The 21,941-nt window shown below is 53.1% G+C and overlaps 1 protein-coding gene across 1 annotated transcript in view; it reads right to left on the reverse strand.

Annotated features, from left to right (window-relative positions):
- SLC28A1 (solute carrier family 28 member 1) overlaps window positions 1-21,941 on the reverse strand; it is a gene marked incomplete at its 5' end in the record, with an annotated part of 45,575 nt that overhangs the window by 14,651 nt on the left and 8,983 nt on the right. The window contains 4 exons of the mRNA XM_080807659.1: window positions 1,341-1,421; window positions 13,765-13,842; window positions 14,990-15,103; window positions 15,743-15,884. Coding sequence (XP_080663785.1) covers window positions 1,341-1,421; window positions 13,765-13,842; window positions 14,990-15,103; window positions 15,743-15,884 — 415 coding nt within the window. The remainder of the gene's footprint in view (window positions 1-1,340; window positions 1,422-13,764; window positions 13,843-14,989; window positions 15,104-15,742; window positions 15,885-21,941) is intronic.

Below are 21,941 nucleotides of genomic sequence, written 5' to 3' on the forward strand. Positions count from 1 at the left end.
CAGGTTAGTAAAGGCTCTGAGAAGTCCTGCACAAAAACTTGTTCAAATTTGTCTACCCCAGCCTCACAGAAGTATTTGACCGTGGGATCCCTTTACCTAGTAACATGTGTTAACCCACTATGGAGCTGGAGTTTTGTGAAAAAGCCTTTGGGAAACATTGTATTAGAAATTCTCCCTTTCGGGGTGCCTGGGTGGCTCAGTGGGTTAAAGCCTCTGCCTTCAGCTCAGGTCATGATCTCAGGGTCCTGGAATCGAGCCCTGCATTGGGCTCCCTGCTTGGCAGGGAGCCTGCTTCCTCCTCTCTCTCTGCCTGCCTCTCTGCCTACTTGTGATCTCTCTCTGTCAAACGAATAAATAAAATATTTAAAAAAAAAAAAAAAAGAATGTTCTCCCTTCAATCAAGATGAAGTCTGCTTCCCTGGACTCTCTCCCCACTGCAGGAACCTCCCTGGCTTCCCTTCCTCTAACCTTCCTCTTCCCTTCCTCTAACCTTCCTCTTCCCTTCCTCTAACCTTTCTTCTCTAGGTATTTGGAGACAGCTCTCCTACCCTCACCTCCTCCTGCCCTAGGCTTCTCTTCTCCAGCCCAGCAGGGCTCACCAGCCCTACTTCTTGCCACCAGCCTGTAGAGGGCATGGCATCAGGCCCCATCACTGGCCCTGAGGCTTCAGTTGTCATAGCCTGTTGGCTGAACACACGCTCTAGATTTGGAGAGACCTGCCTCCCTCCTGCCCCGAGCTGGGCACTCTTACCATAATGCAGGTGGGGTTTGCCTTTCTGGCGGTCCCCTGCTGCGACTGATTTATCCTGAGCTCAATCGGCTAAAACCTCAGACCTGCCCTCATCACCAGGTCCAACTCCTGCCCAGGACCACCTCCTGCATCCTGGTTCTGTGCTGCACATTTTATGAACATAAGCACAGGATTTGACTTTTACACCAGCTAAGTCTGGCCCACATGGCCCACTGCTCCCATCTCTTAAGGTCTTTTCAGTACAAATGATTTCTTTTCCTGACCCTTCTTCTCAAAGCGGCCTCAATTCTGCAAACTTTCCTCACACAAAGATCACATTGGATTTGGTGCCATTTCTCCTCAGGATCATGACAGGAGACTCTGCGAAAGATGTTTGGCTAACAGGAGACTCTGAGTGGGAGGTGTAGACGCTGGGAGCAGGATTTTGGGAGGGTGTGGACCCCAGAAGCAGGGTTCTGGGAAGGTTCAGGCTCTCCGAGCTGGGAAGTGAGCGACGGTCTGGACTCTGGGTGCAAGCCCTTCTGGGAGAGCATGAGCCCCATGGGTAGGTGGCCCCGGGACAGCCCAGGCCGTGGCACTGGGAACTCACCTTCTGGATCACCCACTGCATGAGGCCCATGTGGTAGAGCATGGACATGACACAGCTGAAGAAGATGACAATGGGCAGAACCTGCCAGGGGAGAGCACAGGTCCCGGAGTGAGAGGGAGGTAGCCCGCAAGGTACCCAGGGCCCAGGAGACCCCAGACAGCCCACTCAATCCAACGCCTTGCCACGCGGACACCTGACCGGGTCGAGGAACAAGGTCCAGATTCAGTGCCTGAGGTCATGAACGGGGCCTCTTTGGAGGCAATTCTGTCCTCTCTGCTGCCACCCGGCCCAGCCGTCTCCCCCGTCCCCTCCCGCCCACAGAGGAGGCCCGCACTGGGGCAGGGAAGCAGGACTCGCGTCCCGCTCTTTTTAATGCCCTCATCTGTGAAGTGGGGATGATGCCGATTTCCCGCATTGCTGTGGGGAGCAAAGAACTGGGTCAGGGCCTAGCACCTTGCACAGCGGCCCTCCTCCTGCGTGAGCTCAGTCCCAGGCCCCGGCCTCTGGGCTCACCCTCCCTCCTGAGCCTGGGGCCCGAACGAGAGGCCTCTCGTCTCTCTAGTATTCCCTCCCCCTCAAGACCAACGAGCTCAGAACTAGAGTCACGGGGGACCTGCAGTCCTGTCACCCCCCTCCCTGCTCCAGGCCTCATCGATTCTTCCGTCAAAACTGCCCTCACAGCCCTTCCCTCCTCGCCGGGGGCCTGGCGCCATCCCAGCGCATGTCCCCTCCAGTCTGACAGAGAACAGCCACAACTGCCAACCACTCAGATGTCTGTCAGGGGACGGCCAGGCTCCTGAGCACCGCTGACCAGGCAGCAGTGCAAGGAGAGTGCAGGAACGGGAATGAGGCTCTCCGCGGGCCGTCAGAGAATGATTTCCAAGACAGCGTCTTTAACGGGAAAGGGGCAGGTGTCAACAGGGTGTGCGCCGTGCCAGTCTCTGGGCCAGGAAGGGCGATTGGCGCTGTGTGGGCGCCAAGTAGCATTAAAAGGGTATGCAAATGTGGGCAGTTGCCTTGGGGAGGGAACCAGGGGACAGGGGTCCAGGTGGGAGGCAGACTTATGTTCTACTACATCCCCTCCTGTACTGTTAAGAATATGTTAGAGGCGCCTGGGTGGCTCAGTGGGTTAAGCCTCTGCCTTCGGCTGAGGTCATGATCCCAGGGTCCTGGGATTGAGCCCCGCATCGGGCTCTCTGCTCAGCGGGGAGCCTGCTTCCCTTCCTCTCTCTCTGCCTGCCTCTCTGCCTACTTGGGATCTCTGTCAAATACATAAATAAAATCTTAAAAAAAAAAAGAATATGTTAGTTGTTGCAAACAGTTCTATTATTTTTTAAATTTTAATATTTTCTTGTTTTTAAAGATTCTATTTATTTGACAGAGAGAGACAGTGTGTGCACACACACGTGTATGCACGAGCCGGGGAGGGGAGCAGCAGAGGGACAGGGGGAAGCAGACTCCATACTGAGCAGGGAGCCTGATGCGGGGCTTGATCCCAAGACCCTCGAATCAGGACCCGAGCCAAAGGCAGACACTTCACCAAATGAGCCACCCAGGCGACCCTCCAAACAATTTTAAAATAAGTTACACAGAATTGGTAATAGCAGGTACATCCTTACGCTAAAATGTCAGGTTGGGAAACTAGATCTTAAAAGCATAGAAAGGCTGGAAGTCAGTACATGCCAACAGCAAGTAGCTGCTCTGTGTGCTGGAACTAGGGAAATCAGATTTCTTTTTTCTGTATTTCCAATTTCTCATCTGCTCCTGTCATTTTCTATAAAAGGAGACACCTCTCAAGGGAGGGGAGCACGGGCAGAGGGGAGGTTTGGGGAAGCTCATCAGCTGCGTTCTGCACGTGCTGGGTTTGAGACGCCTGTGCAAAAAGCAAGGGGAGCGTGGAGTGAGCAGGTGGATAAGAGGGTCGGGAGCTCAGAGGCAAGGTCTGGGCCAGGCCTGCTTTGGACTTGTTTGCCCAAGAGTATAGGCTGAGGCCATGGGACAGATGCAATTCCCCGAGGAAATCGCTCTGAGGGAGGAGAGCACTGAGGAAGGACAGGGCACTGGGGTCAGACTCACGGAAGGGGAGAGGGAAGGAGGGGCACAGGGAGGGGGCGGAGAAGAAATAGAGAGGTTGGAGGACGGCCAGGCCAGGGCTGTGATGGACACTGAGGACAGCTTTTCAAGCAGGACAGTCGGTCAGCTCTGCCAGATGCGTCCGAGCATTCCAGAAAGGTGAGGAGTGACACGGACCCTTGACAGCTAGGAAGCCAGGGGTCCCTGGTGGAGACAGCAAGAGAAGGCCGCTCTTTCGAGAAGCTCAGCTGTGCCAGAGGAAAGGCTGTGAGGAGAGGTGAGGGGCGAAGGAGAAGCTGTTTTGTTTTTAATAAGGGGAGTCTCGTGGAGTCACACTCGGGCTCTGGTTCAGGCTGAGTGGGGACCGCAGGAGGGCCCCAGAGGAAGACAGAGGCTCTACCCCAGGCAGCTCCACTGGAGACGAGAATCAGGGCCCCGCTGAGGTGTTTCCCCTGCCCCAGCCCACACGGACGCTGCGGTTTTCTCTGGACCAGCCCCACGCCCCGGCCCTGTCACCAGCCTCCCTGCAGCGGGGATGTCATCCCACAGGGAACACAGGCAGTGGGCGGAGGAGCCCTTCTCCTGCCGGTGACTCGTGACTGCCCGGGCTGCCCGGAGCCGGCCCCGCCCCCAGCACGAGGCTGCTGACGTCATCCACCCGCCCTGGCAGCCAGACACAGAGACAATCACGTAGTGTCTAGACCGCTTGTCCAATTTATCATGAGAGGGACTGCCCGGCGGCGGTGGCCTGGCAGGCCTGCAGGCAGGGCCCTCGTCAGGGCGGGGAGAGCCCGGGCTGGCTGGACCGGACTGCAGATTTGGGACTCTCTCCCGGCAGCAAGCGAGAGACATTTTCTACCCGTGCGACGTGGAGTTTGGGGTGGAAGGGAGGTGACTGTCTCGGGAGGGGACATAAACGCAACGGAAGAGAGGTCACCTCCAAATTTCTCACACGGGACATTTCGTAATCAGTAAGGTCCCTGAGGCCTACGGCATCTCTCAGCCTGGAGAACAACTTTGGGGCCTATGTCATATGTGAGGGGCCAGGAGAGGGGGCAGGCAGCAGAAGCCGGTGTTGCCGTGGTCAGGGAGGGGAAGTACACACGGCCCTCGTGTGTGTCCACACGCAGCCCCACCTAGGCCCGGGTGTGGTGACTCTGCTGTCCTCACACCAACTGCCGTAGATGTAAATCCACTTCCCCAGCGGGCACGCTGAGAGTGTGAGGTGTGGGTTACCTGCCCAAGGTCACACACCTGCAAAAGACAGAGCCCCTCCTGGTCTCCAGCAGGTTGCTGAGGCCCTGCTGTGACCCCGAGGCGGTTTCCCTTGGGCCGGTCCTGGTTCCGCATTTCTCTGTCTCGAGAGAAGCATTCATCACCTCCCAGAGCGAGAGCGCCTTGTAAGCCCCGGCCACAGCCAGCTGGTCCTACTAGTGCCGAGGCTCACCCATCACTGAAGGGAGAGGGGACTTCTAGCTGGTCTAGGCCACTGGTTCGCAAAGTATGGTCCCCGGACCAGCAGTATCAACCGAGATTTTGCTAGAAATGCCAATGTTGAGCGCCACCCGAGTTTCAGATTCCGTAGGTCTAGGGTGGGCCTGAGGATCTGGACGTGAGCATTGCCAGATGCTGCTGCTGGCCTGGGTGTCACAGTCTGAGAACCACCGCTCTTCCTGATGCTTGAACCTCCACACCCCTGGCCCCAAAGGCCTAAGCACGCAGATGGGGCCCTGTTGCCAGACCCCCAAGAACCCCACAAAAATCCCAAACCACAAAATCCAACATCGCCCAACAATACATTAAAAGGATCATACACCATCGATATTTGGGATTTATTCTAGGGAAGCAGGAGGGGTTCAACATTAGCATGTCAATCAACGTGATACATCCCATTAACAGAACAAAGGATAAAAATACACGATCATCTCAACCGACACAGAAAAAGCATCTGACAAAATCCAACATCCGTGCTTGATAAAAACTCTCAGCAAAGTAGATGTGGAAGGAACGTACCTCGACATAATAAAGGCCACACACGAAGCACCCATAGTCTACATCGTACTTGGTGGTGAAAGGATGAGACCTTTTGCTCTAAGATCAGGAACAAGACAAGGATGTCCACTCTCACCACTTCTATTTGACCTAGAACTCCTAGCCAGAGCAATTAGTCAAGAAAAAAGAAACAAAATGTATCCAAATTGGAAAGGAAGGAGTAAAACTGTCACTATTTGCAGATAACATGATACTATATATTTTAAAAGTCCCTAAAGACTCCACCAAACAATTATTAGAACTACTAAATGAATCACTGAAGTTTCAGGATATAAAATTAACACACACAGATCAGTTGTGTTCCTATACACTAATAACGAGCTATCAGAAAAATTATAAGACACTGGTCGACTGGGTGGCTCAGTCTGTTAAGCGTCTGCCTTCTGCTCAGGTCATGATCCTGGGGTCCTGGGATCAAGTCCGAGTCAGGCTCCCTGCCCCACAGGGAGTCTACTTCTCACTCTGCCCTGCTCCTCCCCCACCACTTGTGCTCACTCACTCCTTTTCTCTCTCAAATAAATAAAAGATCTTTTAAAAAAGACACTGGTGAAAGAAATGAAAGATGACACAAATAAATGTAAAGATATCCCACACACATGGATTGGAAGAATTAATATTGTCAAAATGCCCACGCTACCCCAAATTATCTACAAATCCTATGCAATCCATCAAAATACCAATGGCATTTTTCACCAACAGAACAAATAATACTAAAACTTGTCTAGAACCACAGAAGACCCTGAATAGCCAATGGAATCTTGAGAAAGAAGAACAGAGCTGGAGGTAGCACGCTCCCTGATCTCAGACTACACTGCAAGCCTATAGTAGTCACAACAGTACGGTCCTGGCACGAAAACAGACACATGGATCAATGGAATAGAACAGAGCGCTCAGAAATAAACCCATGTTTATGTGGTCAGTTAACCTACAACAAGGAGGCAAAATATCCAATGGGAAAAAGACAGTCTCTTCAACAAATAGTGCTGGGAAGACTGACAGCCACCGGCAGAAGAATGAAACTAGATGACTTTTTTACACCAGACACAAAAATAAACTCAAATGGATTAAAGACTTGAATGTAAGGCCTGAAACTGTAAACCCCTAGGAGAAAACAGAGGCAGTGAGCTCTCTGACGTGGGTCTGAGGGATGTTTTTTGGAGCAGTCCCCTCAGGGAAGGGCAACTAATGCTAAAATGAACAAATGTGATTACAGCCGATTAAAGTTTCTGCACGGGGCGCCTGGGTGGCTCAGTGGGTTAAAGCCTCTGCCTTCCGCTCAGGTCATGATCTCAGGGTCCTGGGATCGAGCCCTGCATGGGGCTCTCTGCTCAGCGGGGAGCCTGCTTCCCTCTCTCTCTGCCTGCCTTTCTGCCTCCTTGAGATCTCTGTCTGTCAAATAAATAAAATATCTTAAAAGAATTTAAAAATTAAAAAAAAAAGTTTCTGCACAATGAAGGAAGCCAACTATAAAACAAAGGCAACCTACTGAATGGGAGAAGATATTTGCTGATCATATATCTGTTAAGGGGTTAATATAAAAAACAGATAAAGAACTTACATAATTAACTTAATACCCCCCCAAAATAACCTGATTAAAAAATGGGCAGAGGACCTGAATATTTTCCCAAAGACACCCAGATGGCCAACAGACACAGGAAAAGATGCTCAACATCACTCATCATCAGGAAAATGCAAATCGAAACCACAACGAGAGACCACCTCACCCTGGTCAGATTGGCTATCATCAAAAAAACCAAGAGGGGCACCTGGGTGGCTCAGCTAATCAGTCCCAGCTCAGGTCATGATATCAGGTTTATGAGATGGGGCCTCGTGTTGGGCGCCACACTGGATGTGGAACTTAATTAAAATAAATAAATAAAACTTTAAAAAAAATTCTAGAAGTAAATAAGTCACAGGGCTGCAATGTTCAGCTAGGGAATATAGTTGATAATACTGTAGTAACTTTGTACAGTGACGGATGACTTATAAGATGACTTATTATGGGAATCATGTCATAATGTCTAAAAATATCAAAGCTCTGTGATATATACCTGAAATGAATAGGATGTTATGTCAGTTACACTTCAATAAAAATGAAGGTAAAAAGAAGAAAAAAGAGAACCACACACACACCAACCACATACACATACAACAACGCAAAGCTGGACGATCCTGCTGGGGAGGGGGACGGCTGGGAGGGGGGTGACCCAATGCCTTACAGGGGGCAGAGGACACTTACTCCATGGTCACAAAAAGTGGACACGCCTCCTGACCTCCTGCTCCCACTGCCCCTTGCCCTGAATGACCTCACCACTGCTCCCTTATACCCTATCGCCCGTCAAAGTCTCCTTCCCAGACCTTTGCAGACACCAGATTCTCACAAGCTCTCTCTCAGTCCAGTCACCCCACCTCCTTCCTTCTAGCACCAACCCGTTTCCACTTACTTCCCACTCCCTCCCCCGAGAATCATGCTCACTGAGGTTACCAGGGGCCCCCCGGTTACAAAGTCAACCACGGTGCCTTTTAGCCTGTTTCTTATTCGATTTTATTTTTGGCCAGATGTGGCACCATCGACCACTGGGGATGGCCGAGGCACCATCGGGCAGACACCCTGAAACCCTTGGGAGATGAAACCGTTTTCTTTCCCCCAGCTGCTCCTCAGGGAGAACATGTGAGCAGCACTGTTGAGCTCAGCATGTGGGTGCATGTTCCAGAGGCGGGAGCCACAGCGTAGGAACCAATGAGCAAGCACGACTGGGTCCACCAGACCCAGGAAGGAAGCAGGAGCCTCGGGGGGAGGTGACCGTGTGGGTGGGAAATTACCAGAAGGGAGATGGAGCCAAGGTGGGATGACTAATCAAGATGATACAGCCAAGAGGAGGCTGCCACGTCGACGGGTGATAGACTCCAGGCCAGGGGAGGTGGAGGGACCCAGAAGGCCCGGGCTGAGGCTCAGCTTCCTGGAGAAGTGATGAGCTGGCCCGTGGCCCAGCAGGAAACAGCGTGGATTTTGAACATCTGAGTGAGCTCAGAGAAGACTTCCGCAGGCCATCAGGAGCCAAAGGCCTTGGACCACGGTCCCATGATCCATGGAAAGAAGGCAAAGGAAGAGCTCCCGGGACTTCCACTGGACTCAGCACCAACAAAACCACTCCCACCTTGAGGACCAGCCCCGGGTTTAGCAAGTGCTTGTGCCTCTGTGTCTGTGTGTGTGTGTGTGTGTGTGTGTGTGTGTGTGTGTGTGAGCATGTGCCCAATGCAGGGAGGGGGTGGGGTGGGCAAGTGAAATGTCGTGATTAATGAATCTTGTGGAGAAGGGAATTCCATGGCCATGGAACATTTAAATCCTCACTGATCTGGTCTGTCTTATTGAAGGAGGCCACTGGCTAATCCACTAACCACGAGTTTGGCCAGAGGACAGGGCCTCCCAGGAGCCAAAAAAGCAGTTAGTGTTTGCTGGGAAACGCTGAGTCTGGCTAATGATAAACCCAACTCCCTTGTTTTTTCTCTCTTGGCTGAACATCCAAACTCCAGGTCTTTATCAACCACTTAATATGTTTTAAATTTAACATTATCAGCATTAAGGTTTCTTTTTGTATTTGAAGGGAGACACAATGTCCCTGACTTCACCTTACGGTGTGAGAAGAAACCAGCACTTGGCTGGTAGTCCAGTCACCCCGTTCTAGCCCCAGCTCTGCCCTAACTCACTGGGTGACTGTGCCCAGGTCAGTGCTCCTCTCTGGGGTGTGGTTTGACCACCAGTAATGTTAAGGGGGGGCCCAAAGATCCATGAGCTCCCTTCCGGCCCAACAGTCGATGAAGCCATGGCTGTACAGGGTGATTTGGGGAGACAGACAAGTAGCAATGTGCACATGTTCTTCCAGAAAGGGAGAAGAGATGGGAGGACACACAGAAAATGCTGGCAAAAGGATGGAGACAGCAGCAGACCAGGTAGGTGATCGTTTCAGTGCCAGACTGGGAGAGAAGCAAGGTAGTGAACAGTGGCTGCTCGGCCGGCCCTGTCCCCCTCCCTCTGCTGCTTTTGGTAACAAAGCTTTGAGAACCACCCCCTCCTCCACTCTCCCTCTGTGGACTCCAGGTCTGATGGATCCAAGCCATTTATCCTCCCTGGCTATAATCTGAAGATGGCATATACTTCAAGCCAGGTCAAGAAGAACCCACTCCTGGGTTCCCTGCTAGAGCTAGCAGAAATCGGGCATGTGCTCTCTCTCTTTCTCCCTGCAAAGTAAGGTTGCTAAGTTGGTTGGACATAAGCCTGGTATCTCTTTGCCACCACCTCAAGGGAGCCTACCCGAGACTAAGTCTAAAACCAACACCAAGAACACAGAACCAAGACACAGCCCAGGTGGGTCCCAGGTGACGCCCGATACCCTGATCCGGCAGGATCCAAGACCCCTGGATTTCTCAGTTATAGAAATCAATCTTGATTTTTTAGTTCTGTTTTGTTTCTTTTTTTGACTTAAGTCCTTTTGAGTTGTGTTTCTGTCTCTTACCACTGACTAAGTCAGGAGCTAAGCACCCCACTCAGCCAGTACAGCCTAGACTCCCAAATACGTCCCCACGTTATGACTGAGAGGGACACAGATCAAAGGGTCAATGCACTGCTGCTTCTCCCAGGCAGGTATGCTAGCTCTCACCTGGGCCCTGCTCCTGTATTAGGCCACAAACACCCCTGCAGAACACAAGGGCGCCCTGAAAGAACAGATCCTACTGGGAGCTGGCCGCCTTGTTTTCTGTCCTGGAGGGATGGCACCGGCTCCCCTGGGCCGTGCTCCTTGCAGGAGCGAGCTTCTCAGGGTGGCGTCCCCTCAGCCAGAGCACCCCACTCCCTGGCTTTGGGCAGGAGCACATGTCCCAGTTGTGGCCACTGTAGGATCCCACACCCTGGGCTTAGCGACTGGTCCAGGAATGGTCACATGACCCAAGGCAGAGCAGTCTGGACCCAGGATTTTTTGCTTTGGGCTGGCAGAGAAGAGTCTCCCTCATTTGCTGTGAGAATGAGCCCTTGATGTTGCTGGGGGCCAGGGGAAGATCTGGTGAGCAAAAGCGAAGCCAATGTCCTGGCATAAGCAGAAATGTGGGGCTGAGGGCCGTGAACCTGACTGGCCCGGGTCCAGCCTGACCTGCTCTACCTCGCCTTCCCACGTGTGAGGCCAGAAACAGCCCTCCTTTCCTCCTCCCTTTAAAGCAAGTCTTAAATGGATCTCTGTCACTTGCAGCCCAACGGTCCTCAAGAAGACTCTTTTCTGGGACCCTCAGTCCATTAAGCATCTGCCTTCGGCTCAGGTCATGACTCGGGGTCCTGGGATGGAGCCCCGTATCAGGCTCCCCGCTTAGCAGAGAGCCTGCTTCTCCCTCTGCCTCCTGCCTCTCTCTTTCTCTCTGTGCCTCTTGTGAATAAATAAATAAACCCCTTTTTTTTTTTTTTTAATGAATACCCTTTTCTTCCAAACCAAGGGAAGAGCAAACACCTAAGATCTGGGCCCTTTGTCACCACTGCCTACCAAGGAAAGCGCTTTGATATCAAGGCACAGAAGCTAATGCATGGAGCTTTGGACCTGGGTTCCAATCTTAATCCCAGCAGTCACCAGCTTTGTAACTCTCTGCAAATAACAGCCACTCTGAACCTCAGTATCCTCCTCTGTGAAAAAGAGGATAATGATCGCATCCCCCGTGGGTGGCTGGGAGGGCAAAGCGAGTGCCTCGCAGACGCAGACGGCTCTGACTCCACGGCCAGGGGCTCTTACTATGATTTCCTTCTCCCGGTTCTCTTCTACTCTGCTTCACCAAGGTCTTGGAGGGGGACAAAATGGTTTCTGGTGGCCCTGGAGCTGGTGGAAAGCCTGTGTGTAGCTCTTGGCCCTGCCGGGGAGGTTTGGAGGAAGAAGAGCTTGGCCCTGGTCTTGGGCTAAAGGGAGAGCTGCTCAGGACCACACAGTCGGGGGAATGGTGGCCCGGCCAGGGAGAGGAGCCCAACCCACAGCGGTGGCTCACAGAGCCAGACCTTCCCAGCAGGCACAGAGGGACGTCCCACGTGCAGACCTCGAAGAACCACCATTTGCTCAGCAAAGAGCAGTGTCCAGGCCCTGGGCAGGGCTTTGTGGGGCTCACGGTCAGTCAAGGGACACAAGGATGAGTAAGACCCAGGCCTTGCCCTCCAGTAGCTAAACGCGAACATGGCTACCACAGCAGTGACGTGCTTCCTGCAGGTCCCCTCGGCCTCCACTCCCCACGGTGACCTCTCTTCTGCACCGTGGCAGCCTGGTGGCCCCAGGTCGCCACGTTGGGATGAGGCAGCCTCCTCTGGTCCTCTATTGCAAGCATCCTGGCTACCACCTTTCCCACCCACTGTTGACATGGTAACAGTCCCAAAGCTCCAAAAAAGTCCCTCCCTGCTCAAAAATCTTCAACAGATCCCACTTCCTGGGGACAAAACCCAGGGGCCTCTGCCTGGCATCTCGGGCCCTTCCAGGTACAGCCCTGCCACATGTCCAGGTTGCGCCCTGCCTGGCCCATGCTTGCCTCCCAGTAGCTCCCGAGCCGTCACACGGAACTCCAGCTGTACTTGGGACACACCTGCAGGTTCTCTCCTCAGGGCTTGTCCCGTGAACTTCCTCGTGCCTCTGCACATCCAGATCTCTCACATCCCAGATCTCCCTAAATGGACTGCCTGGGCACCTTCCTTGTGCCAACTGCACTTGAACCTGGCTTCCTGGGGAGGTCAAGCTGCAGAATGTTGTACGTTTGTCTTTCAAAGACTGAGAGGATGAGGGCTGCCGTCTCTCTGTCTGGTGAACGCAGGAAGTCAGCCAGTCTCTGCCTCTCACTGCAGCCCTGGGAGGCCCCTACTTGGAAATGCAAATGTGAAGGGAGCCTTGCCCTACAGGAACGGTGTTCAGGGACCTTTGGAGGGGGCCGCCAGAGGCTGCCCCTCCATGTCCCCTCTCCACACAGAGCTGGTCTCCGAGAAACGTGATGGACCAGCTCGTCCCAGGGCACACCAGACTCCTGAGAGGACAGGAACCAGGTCCCTTGCGTCTTTCCTCCTAGCACTGACATTATCAGAACGCCTTGGCGAGAGTGGCTGGCAGAAGCAGACGCCATGAAGCCAAGACAGCCTCACCACCAGCCAGTGGCAGGGGAAGCCGACCTGGAGATGTCTAGACTCACCAGCTGACTCGACATCAGCCCGGCAGGGCAGAGCCGAGCCCACGGCTCAGGCCGGAAGCCTCTAGGGCACAACACCCTCCACCCTAGCACTGAGGATCTAGAAACAAGGGCCAGAGTAATAGAAAGCAGAAACCTCCAAAACCTACACGTGGATCCCACACGGCAGCACCACACGGACCGTGGTCTGGGGCACACGTGTGTAGGCAGCATGGGATCACGCCCGTGGCACCGTGGCAACAATGGCAGAGTCCCCCCTCCCCACCCTACCACTGGCATCGCAAGTGGAGCTGAAGCCTGGAGGGAGCTTCAGGGTCTTCAGACAGCTCAGGGGTCAGGCGGGCAGAGGGGAACCCCAGCAGAAGTCTTAGGGAAGGAGGCAGGTGGGTGCTCGGGCAGTCAGTGGGAGAAAGCAGAAATACACGCACATTTCCACGCAGCACAGGGGAGTGGCTGCACCAGCAAACTCAGCACAGGCTGCCCTGCAGGGAGGCAAGGTCGGGGCTCTTCCTGCTGGTTCCTCTGTGGTACTACCAGGCAGCAGGCAATAAACAGCGGGAAGGAGGGAAGGAGGGAGGGAGGGAGGGGCTGTAGGTCCAGGAGAGTCCAGAGGAGGGTGGCCTAGCCTGCTGCTGGTAATCAGGGCTGGCTTCCTGCAGAGGTGGCCCGTGAGGGCCTTGACGTAGAAGCAGCCCTAGAGGGTTGTTTGCGACTAAGGGTTCCTGGAAAGTGTCCTTCACAGGCCTCGGGTCCCCAGCATGGTGGCGGCTAAGGCAAAAGCAGGTGCAAGCCCTCCTGGCATAAGCATGTCCCTACCCTCCCTTCTTGTCCTCAGCTTCGTGCAATTCCAGCATCTGGGGGTTCATTTTTAAGGAAAAGAATACAGACCTATCTTACTTTGCAAATGTTACAAAGTACACTGAAAACATACCAGCCGGTGAACACATTGGAGGGGCCCTACTCAGCCCGTGAGGCTCACGCTTCTTGCTGCCCATGACACTGCTCCCCCCGCAAGAGGCCTCCCGTCCCCCTGGGCCACGGCTCACCCAGACTAGCTGCACACACCAGGCAGCCGTGGCTAAAGGCCTTGTGGGCCAAGAGTTGAGCTGACCTGAAAGGCGAAGACACCCCTGACCATCGCCTCCCCAAACACGAAGCTGGAGCCCACGGCCGTGTAGTTCAGGAAGATCTGAAAGCAAAACACAAAACAAAGCAAAAGCCTGGAGGGAGGCCAGGAAGCGAGGAGGGAGAAACGGTGGCCTGGAGGCCGGGGCTGGGTGAGCTGGAGGGACCTCGCCGGCCACAGGCCTGTCTGGCAGCCCAGCAGAGGAGAGGGACGGCAGGCCTCCTGGGCCTCACGGGGGCCGGGGCACCAGCTGGCAGTGTGCTTTGGGAAAGCAAAGAAGACCGGGAGCCAGACGTAGGGGAAGGCTCTCCTCCGTGGTGCCTTGTGCGCCCGCTTACTCCCCTCTGACCAACGGCACAGCCGCCCTCCTGTCCCCACCCCAGGCTGGTGGCCACCCTTCTGCAGAGCTGATTTTTGGTCCTGAACCTGCATCGTGACTGCAGGGACAAGTCAGTTCTCTTGCCCAGACCTCAGGAGTCCCGTCTGTAAAGTGACGGTGGGGACCAAGGCAGCAGCTCTGTCTCCTCCTCCACGACACGCGGGCAGATACAGTCAGTGCCGGGACACACCGATGTCCCCACTCCCTCCAGACGGCACAGAGAAATCGGAGCGGGTTGAGGAGAGGATTAGCCACACGCCCCTGATACTTCATACTTAAAAGAGTAGCTCATGATGGTTACACAACCATGTGAATGAGCTTCGTGACCCTTAAAGATGGTGAAAATGGTAGATTTCATGGTATGTGTGTTTACTACAAAAGCAATGGAATTTAAAAATAGGACTTCAGCAAATTGAACTTTATTTGTAGGCACACACATATACAAAGGAAATCATCTGGAATTTTTTTTTTTTGCACTATTTTAACTATTGTAAGTTCCCTATCACACATGACCGCCGAGAGCCGCGTGCCTTGTGCCCAGGTTCCCTAACAAGCTTCCTGTCCCGAGATACCCTTCCGCATCAGACCAGCCTCTGCAGGAACAGCTCTGCCCGCGCAGGTGGTGCCAGGCCCGAGGGGAGCGGCAGCCACGCTGCTCAGACCCCAGCTGCTCACACGGTCTGGGCCCCGGGGCACACCCACGGGCCTGGTCCCAGTCCTTCCCGATGGCCTCACCACCCAGCATCCCCCAACAGAGCGGCCTCTCCTCCATCTCCTGGCAGCTCAAGATGTGTTCTCATGTTCAGGGGGCGCTGGGCCCCGTCTACGCACCTGGATCTGGTCGCCCATCCACCGGAATGCGATAAATCCCGGTTCTGTTCTGATGACGAAGAGCCCGAGTGCAAACTGCAGCCCAAGGCCCCAGGACACAGCCCTCCAGGACACCTGCCATCCAAGAGAAAGGTCCTGGTGAGCTCAGTCCTCGGCTGAGAGGGTGGGGGGGTCCACAGGGAACAGCACGGGGTAAGGCCAGAGAGCACGGTGTTTTGGCTGGTCTGCAGGACGGGGCCTGGAGCCAGCCAGAACTCTGGGCCTGTTGCCAATGGTCGCCTCCACCCTGGAGTCAGAGCAGGCCACACTCTTAGCAGCCATGGGCCTGGGGCAGTGGTCAGGGGTGGGGCGAGGTCTGAGGATGCACGCGAGACACGAGCAGGCTTCAGCCTGCCATGGCCCCCGGCCGGGTCGTCCCTGGGTGGGCAGAGCTGGAGTTGGGGCGTCTGCCCGACCTGCCCCCATCCCTGCTGCACAGGCAGGGCTCCTGGCTGCCCTGACGCCACTCCCTCGAGGCCCACACCCCCGGCAGAGGGCGGCTGCTGCCTCTCAGCATTTAATGACTCCTTAGTATTGATCCCCAAACTCAGGTGTGCGTGCGGATCTCTGGGAGGCTTGGCTGGAGGCTGAGGGGGACACTGGCCGCACTGTGAACCGGGGAGGGGTCCTGGCTACCAGGGGTGGTTGCAAGGCCAGGAGGGCAGGGAGAGAAGGGGCTGCGGCCCAGGCCGGGCCTGACAGTTCCGCACTCACTGCGCGGTGATGCTTGGAGCAGGCAAAGAGAAGGCTGACGAACACGCAGATTCCTGCAAAGGACACTAGCTGCTCAGGTCGCTGGGAAGTGTCCAGAACCAGCCACAGAACCAAGCCCAGGCAAGCAGCGAGGGCCAGACCCCTGCAGGGGAGAGGCAGAAAGCTACCACTCTCGCATCTCCCCACCCCCACATGATAGCACCCAGGGCCTCAGGGAAAGGGTGCTCATGGCCGATGGGAGGAGGGAAAGCTGTGTGGCCTCACACAGACCGCCCAGCCTCTCTGGGCCAGTGCCCTCGTTGGGGAAATGAAGCCAAGACCCACATGTCTCCAGGCTGCTGAGAGGACGAAAGAGGAGAACGCAGGAACTGAGCTTCATACAGAGCCAAGCACGGGGCTCCATCAAGGGGCAGGAACTCCCACAGCTGCCACGATGCTCAGCCCAGCCTGGCCAGGCTGAGGCGGGGCCTGTGTGGCCCAGGACGAGGCAGTCGGCTCCGTGGGCTCTGCTCTCCGGAGGCAATAATGTCGGTCTGGGCAGGTGAGCCGAGCGCCTGAGAGCGAGGTCTGGAAGCAACCTTCACAGCCATGCTTTCCTCCCTGGGCCTGGATGGAGCTGGCTTGTCCAGGAGGGCTGGGCACTGGGAACTCGAGACCTGCCCCCGACCCAGTCATCAACTCCCTCGGAAACCCTGAGAATGGCTAGTGTTCATGGAGCACCTACTGGATATCAGGAACTACACCGGATGTGGAGAGAGGTATGTTTCCTGCCCATTTTAGAGGTGAAGAAACTGAGGCACAGTGAGTCTGAATGACTTGGCCACAGCCGCCCATCTGAATGGTAGCAGACATGAGATTTCAACCCAGGCACCGGGGAAGCAAGTCTATTCTCTTAACTAGATCCGTGCACGGCCACCCGCTGGTAAGAGGCAGACACAGGACCAGAGCCCACGCGGGCCATGGCCAGAGCTCACTGCTCACTTCTGCCCGTGTTTCCAAGCACCTAACACCCCCGGGGCCACATGCACAGCTCTCGCCCCGTCTCTGTGCACGTGCCTTACTATTTCTCCTCACGTTAAGTCACTTTATAAAAACTCAAGCACAGGGGAACCCGGCTGGCTCAGTCTGTAGAGCAAGCAACTCTTAGTCTCAGGGTCATGAGTTCAAGCCCCACATGAGGTGTGGCAACTACTTAAAATAAAATAACAAGTGCATGTGTGGGGCTGGGCTTTTGTTGTTGTCATTTGTTTTTAACAGCTTTGCAGAGGTACATTTGGCATATAATAAATAGAATACATTGAAAAGTACAATTTAAAAATTTTTTTCAAAGAAGGGTGCCTGGATGGCTTAGTCGGTTGAGCGTCTGACTCTAGATTTCGGCTCAGGTCATGCTCTCAAGGTCAGGAGATCAAGCCCTGTGTCAGGCTCTGTACTCAGCGGGGAGCCTGCTTGAGATTCTCTCTCCTGCCACCCCCTCCCACTTGCACACACACTCTCTCTAAGAGAAAAAAGCATATAATTTGATGAGTTTATGTATGACCTTAAGACCATCAGCACAATTAAGACAGTGAACTTATACCCATCACCCTCAAAAGGTTCTTCACGCCCCTCTGTAATTCCTGGCCTCCTTCATCCCCAGGCAACAACTGATCTCTTCTCTGTCACTAGATTAGCTTGCATTTTCTAGGATTTTATATAAACAGGATCATCCCATACATATCCCTTTTTAATCTGATTTCTTTTGCTCAGCATAACTATTTTGAGATTCCTCTACGTTTTTGCAGGTATCAGTGACTCATTCCTTTTTATCGCTGAGCGTTTTTCCATCGCAGGGGTGCGTCACAACTGGCTTATCTGTTCCCCAGCTGATGGACACTGAGGTTGTTTCCACTGCTTGACTGTGGCCGATAAAGCTGCTATGAACGTTCGGACGTTCCAGGGCAAGTCTTTGCACGGATGCATGCTTTCACTTTTCTTGGGTCAGTACCACTTGGGTAATGCTTGGGTGAGTGGAACGGGAGAATCACACAGTAGATCTAACTTTGTAGGAGTTTGCCAAACTGTTTCCCAAACTGACCACACAATTTTACAGCCCCCACCAGCAATATGTAATAAGAGTTCCAGTTTCTCTATATTTTGGTCACTTCCGATGGTCAATCTTTCAAATTCTAGTCCTTCTAGTAGACACGCAGTAGTATCTCTTTGCAGTTTGGGCTTTTCTCATAACTAATTATGTTGAGCCTCTTTTCACGTGGTGATTTACAACTTACATTTCTTCTTTGATGGAATGTCTGCTCCCAGCTTGAGCCCATTCTTTAATTGGGTGGTTTTGCTTATTACCGAGTTTTGAGAGAGCTTAACACAGTCTGGACACAAGTCCCTTGTCAAATGTGTGATTTGCAAAACTTTTCTCATAGCCATGCCTCCTCTTTTTATTCTCTTAGCCATGTTTTTTTGAACAGAAGTTCTTAATTCTGATGAAACTCATTTGTCCAATTTTTTCATGAATCGTGATTTGGGTTTTTGTATCTAAGAAATTTACGTTAACTCAAGGTCACAAAGACTTTCTCCTACATTTTCTTATAGAAGTTTTATAGTTCCAGGTTTTCAATTTACATTTTGTCTCTGTTTTCAGCTAATTTTCCATATATTGTGGGGCATGAATTATTATTTCGTTTCTCGTCTTCCTTTTGACTATAAATATACCATTGTTGAAGCACAATTTGTTGAAATGATTATTTCTCCACTGAATTGCTTTAGCATTCTTGTCAAAAGGCAATTGGCTACATATATGTGGCTCCATTTCTGGACTCTCTATCCGGTGCCACGGACGTGTCTGTCTGTTTTAACGCTGATACCACATTGTCTTGATTAGCACAGCTTCACGCTCCAGGCACTGTTCCCGCCAGTCCTTTCGGGTGGGTCTTTCCTAGGCCTTGGATGGTTTTCTCATACGCATTCACTGACCAGAACTTAGCTGTATACTCAGAGAGGACCCCCTGTGAATTTCTGGAGTTTTCTCTCTGTGCCACTGTCTTCTCTCATACTCTGTATCGTGAGCTCCCACCACCTTGGCTTCCCTGGCTTCCCAGCCCTGTATCCTCAACCCACGAAATCTGCTGGCCCACCTTGGTTCCCTTTTCCTGCACTGTGGCCTGGAAACTCTCAATGCAGTAAGTGGGGGGCAATCATAGGGTGCATCTCTCTTGTTTCCTGTTTCTCCAGGATCACTGTCTTCTGCGGGCTGATGTCCAATACTGTAAGAGCTATTGTTTCATATATTTGTTCCAGTTCTTTAGTCGTCTCTGTTACTCCATCTTGACTGGAAGCCAATACATCAAATACACGTGTTTTTAAAATTGAGACAAAATTCACATACCATACAATTTGCCCATTTAAAGTACACAATGTATGGGGTGCCTGGGTGGGTCAGTTGGTTAAGTGTCTGCCTTCAGCTCAGGTCATGATCCCAGGGTCCCAGGATCCAGTCCTGCATCAGGCTCCCTGCTCAGCTGGGAGTCTGCTTCTCCTTCTTCCTCTGCCTGCCACTCACCCTGCTTATGCTCTCTCCCTGTCTCTTTTTGTCAAATAAATAAATAAAATCTTTTTAAAAAACAAATAAATTATATAATATAATGGCCCTCAGTATATTCAGAGTTGTATGACCATCACTATGATCAATTTTAGAATATTTTCATCAGCCCAAAGAATAACCTAGCACCTCTAGCCATCACCCCCAATCCTTCCATCTGCTCCCCCAACTTGGTTGATCACTAATCTACTCTCTGTCTCTATAGATTTTCTAATTTGGACACTTCACATAAATGGTTCTTTGTGACCAGTTTCTTTCACTTGGCATAATGTTTTCAAGCTTCGCCATTATTACTGCCGGCAGCTTCCCTTTCTGTGGCCAAATAATATTCCATTATATGGATATACACATTGGAATATATGGAAGACTAGTTGGAGGGCAGACTAGCTGGAGGGCAGACTAGCTGGACGAAAGACTAGTTGGAAGACAGACTAGTTAGAGGACAGACTAACTGGAGGGCAGACTAGCTAGAGGACAGACTAGTTGGAGGGCAGACTAGCTGGAGGGCAGACTAGTTGGAGGACAGACTAGTTCAAGGAAAGACTAGCTGGAGGATAGATGAGCTGAAAGGCAGACTAACTGGAGGGCAGACTAGCTGGATGACAGACTAGCTGGAAGACAGACTAGTTCGAGGACAGACTAGCTGGGAGGACAGACTAGCCGGAGGACAGACTAGCTGGAAGGCAGACCAGTTGGAGGACAGACTAGTTCGAGGACAGACTAGCTGGAGGACAGACTAGCTGGAAGGCAGACCAGTTGGAGGACAGACTAGTTCGAGGACAGACTAGCTGGAGGACAGACGAGCTGAAAGGCAGACTAACTGGAGGGCAGACTAGCTAGAGGACAGACTAGTTGGAGGGCAGACTAGCTGGAGGACAGACTAGTTCGAGGACAGACTAGCTGGAGGACAGACGAGCTGAAAGGCAGACTAACTGGAGGGCAGACTAGCTGGATGACAGACTAGCTGGAAGACAGACTAGTTCGAGGACAGACTAGCTGGGAGGACAGACTAGCCGGAGGACAGACTAGCTGGAAGGCAGACCAGTTGGAGGACAGACTAGTTCGAGGACAGACTAGCTGGAGGACAGACGAGCTGAAAGGCAGACTAACTGGAGGGCAGACTAGCTAGAGGACAGACTAGTTGGAGGGCAGACTAGCTGGAGGACAGACTAGTTCGAGGACAGACTAGCTGGGAGGACAGACTAGCTGGAGGACAGACTAGCTGGAAGGCAGACTAGTTGGAGGACAGACTAGTTCGAGGACAGACTAGCTGGAGGACAGACGAGCTGAAAGGCAGACTAACTGGAGGGCAGACTAGCTAGAGGAAAGACTAGTTGGAGGGCAGACTAGCTGGAGGACAGACTAGCTGGAAGGCAGACCAGTTGGAGGACAGACTAGTTCGAGGACAGACTAGCTGGAGGACAGACTAGCTGGAAGGCAGACCAGTTGGAGGACAGACTAGTTCGAGGACAGACTAGCTGGAGGACAGACGAGCTGAAAGGCAGACTAACTGGAGGGCAGACTAGCTAGAGGACAGACTAGTTGGAGGGCAGACTAGCTGGAGGACAGACTAGTTCGAGGACAGACTAGCTGGAGGACAGACGAGCTGAAAGGCAGACTAACTGGAGGGCAGACTAGCTGGATGACAGACTAGCTGGAAGACAGACTAGTTCGAGGACAGACTAGCTGGGAGGACAGACTAGCCGGAGGACAGACTAGCTGGAAGGCAGACCAGTTGGAGGACAGACTAGTTCGAGGACAGACTAGCTGGAGGACAGACGAGCTGAAAGGCAGACTAACTGGAGGGCAGACTAGCTAGAGGAAAGACTAGTTGGAGGGCAGACTAGCCGGAGGACAGACTAGCTGGAAGGCAGACCAGTTGGAGGACAGACTAGTTCGAGGACAGACTAGCTGGAGGACAGACTAGCTGGAAGGCAGACCAGTTGGAGGACAGACTAGTTCGAGGACAGACTAGCTGGAGGACAGACGAGCTGAAAGGCAGACTAACTGGAGGGCAGACTAGCTAGAGGACAGACTAGTTGGAGGGCAGACTAGCTGGAGGACAGACTAGTTCGAGGACAGACTAGCTGGAGGACAGACGAGCTGAAAGGCAGACTAACTGGAGGGCAGACTAGCTGGATGACAGACTAGCTGGAAGACAGACTAGTTCGAGGACAGACTAGCTGGGAGGACAGACTAGCCGGAGGACAGACTAGCTGGAAGGCAGACCAGTTGGAGGACAGACTAGTTCGAGGACAGACTAGCTGGAGGACAGACGAGCTGAAAGGCAGACTAACTGGAGGGCAGACTAGCTAGAGGACAGACTAGTTGGAGGGCAGACTAGCTGGAGGACAGACTAGTTCGAGGACAGACTAGCTGGGAGGACAGACTAGCTGGAGGACAGACTAGCTGGAAGGCAGACTAGTTGGAGGACAGACTAGTTCGAGGACAGACTAGCTGGAGGACAGACGAGCTGAAAGGCAGACTAACTGGAGGGCAGACTAGCTAGAGGAAAGACTAGTTGGAGGGCAGACTAGCTGGAGGACAGACTAGTTCGAGGACAGACTAGCTGGGAGGACAGACTAGCTGGAGGACAGACTAGCTGGA

The sequence above is a fragment of the Martes martes genome, assembly GCF_963455335.1.
Source record: "Martes martes genome assembly, chromosome: 7".
Classification (NCBI taxonomy): domain Eukaryota; kingdom Metazoa; phylum Chordata; class Mammalia; order Carnivora; family Mustelidae; genus Martes; species Martes martes.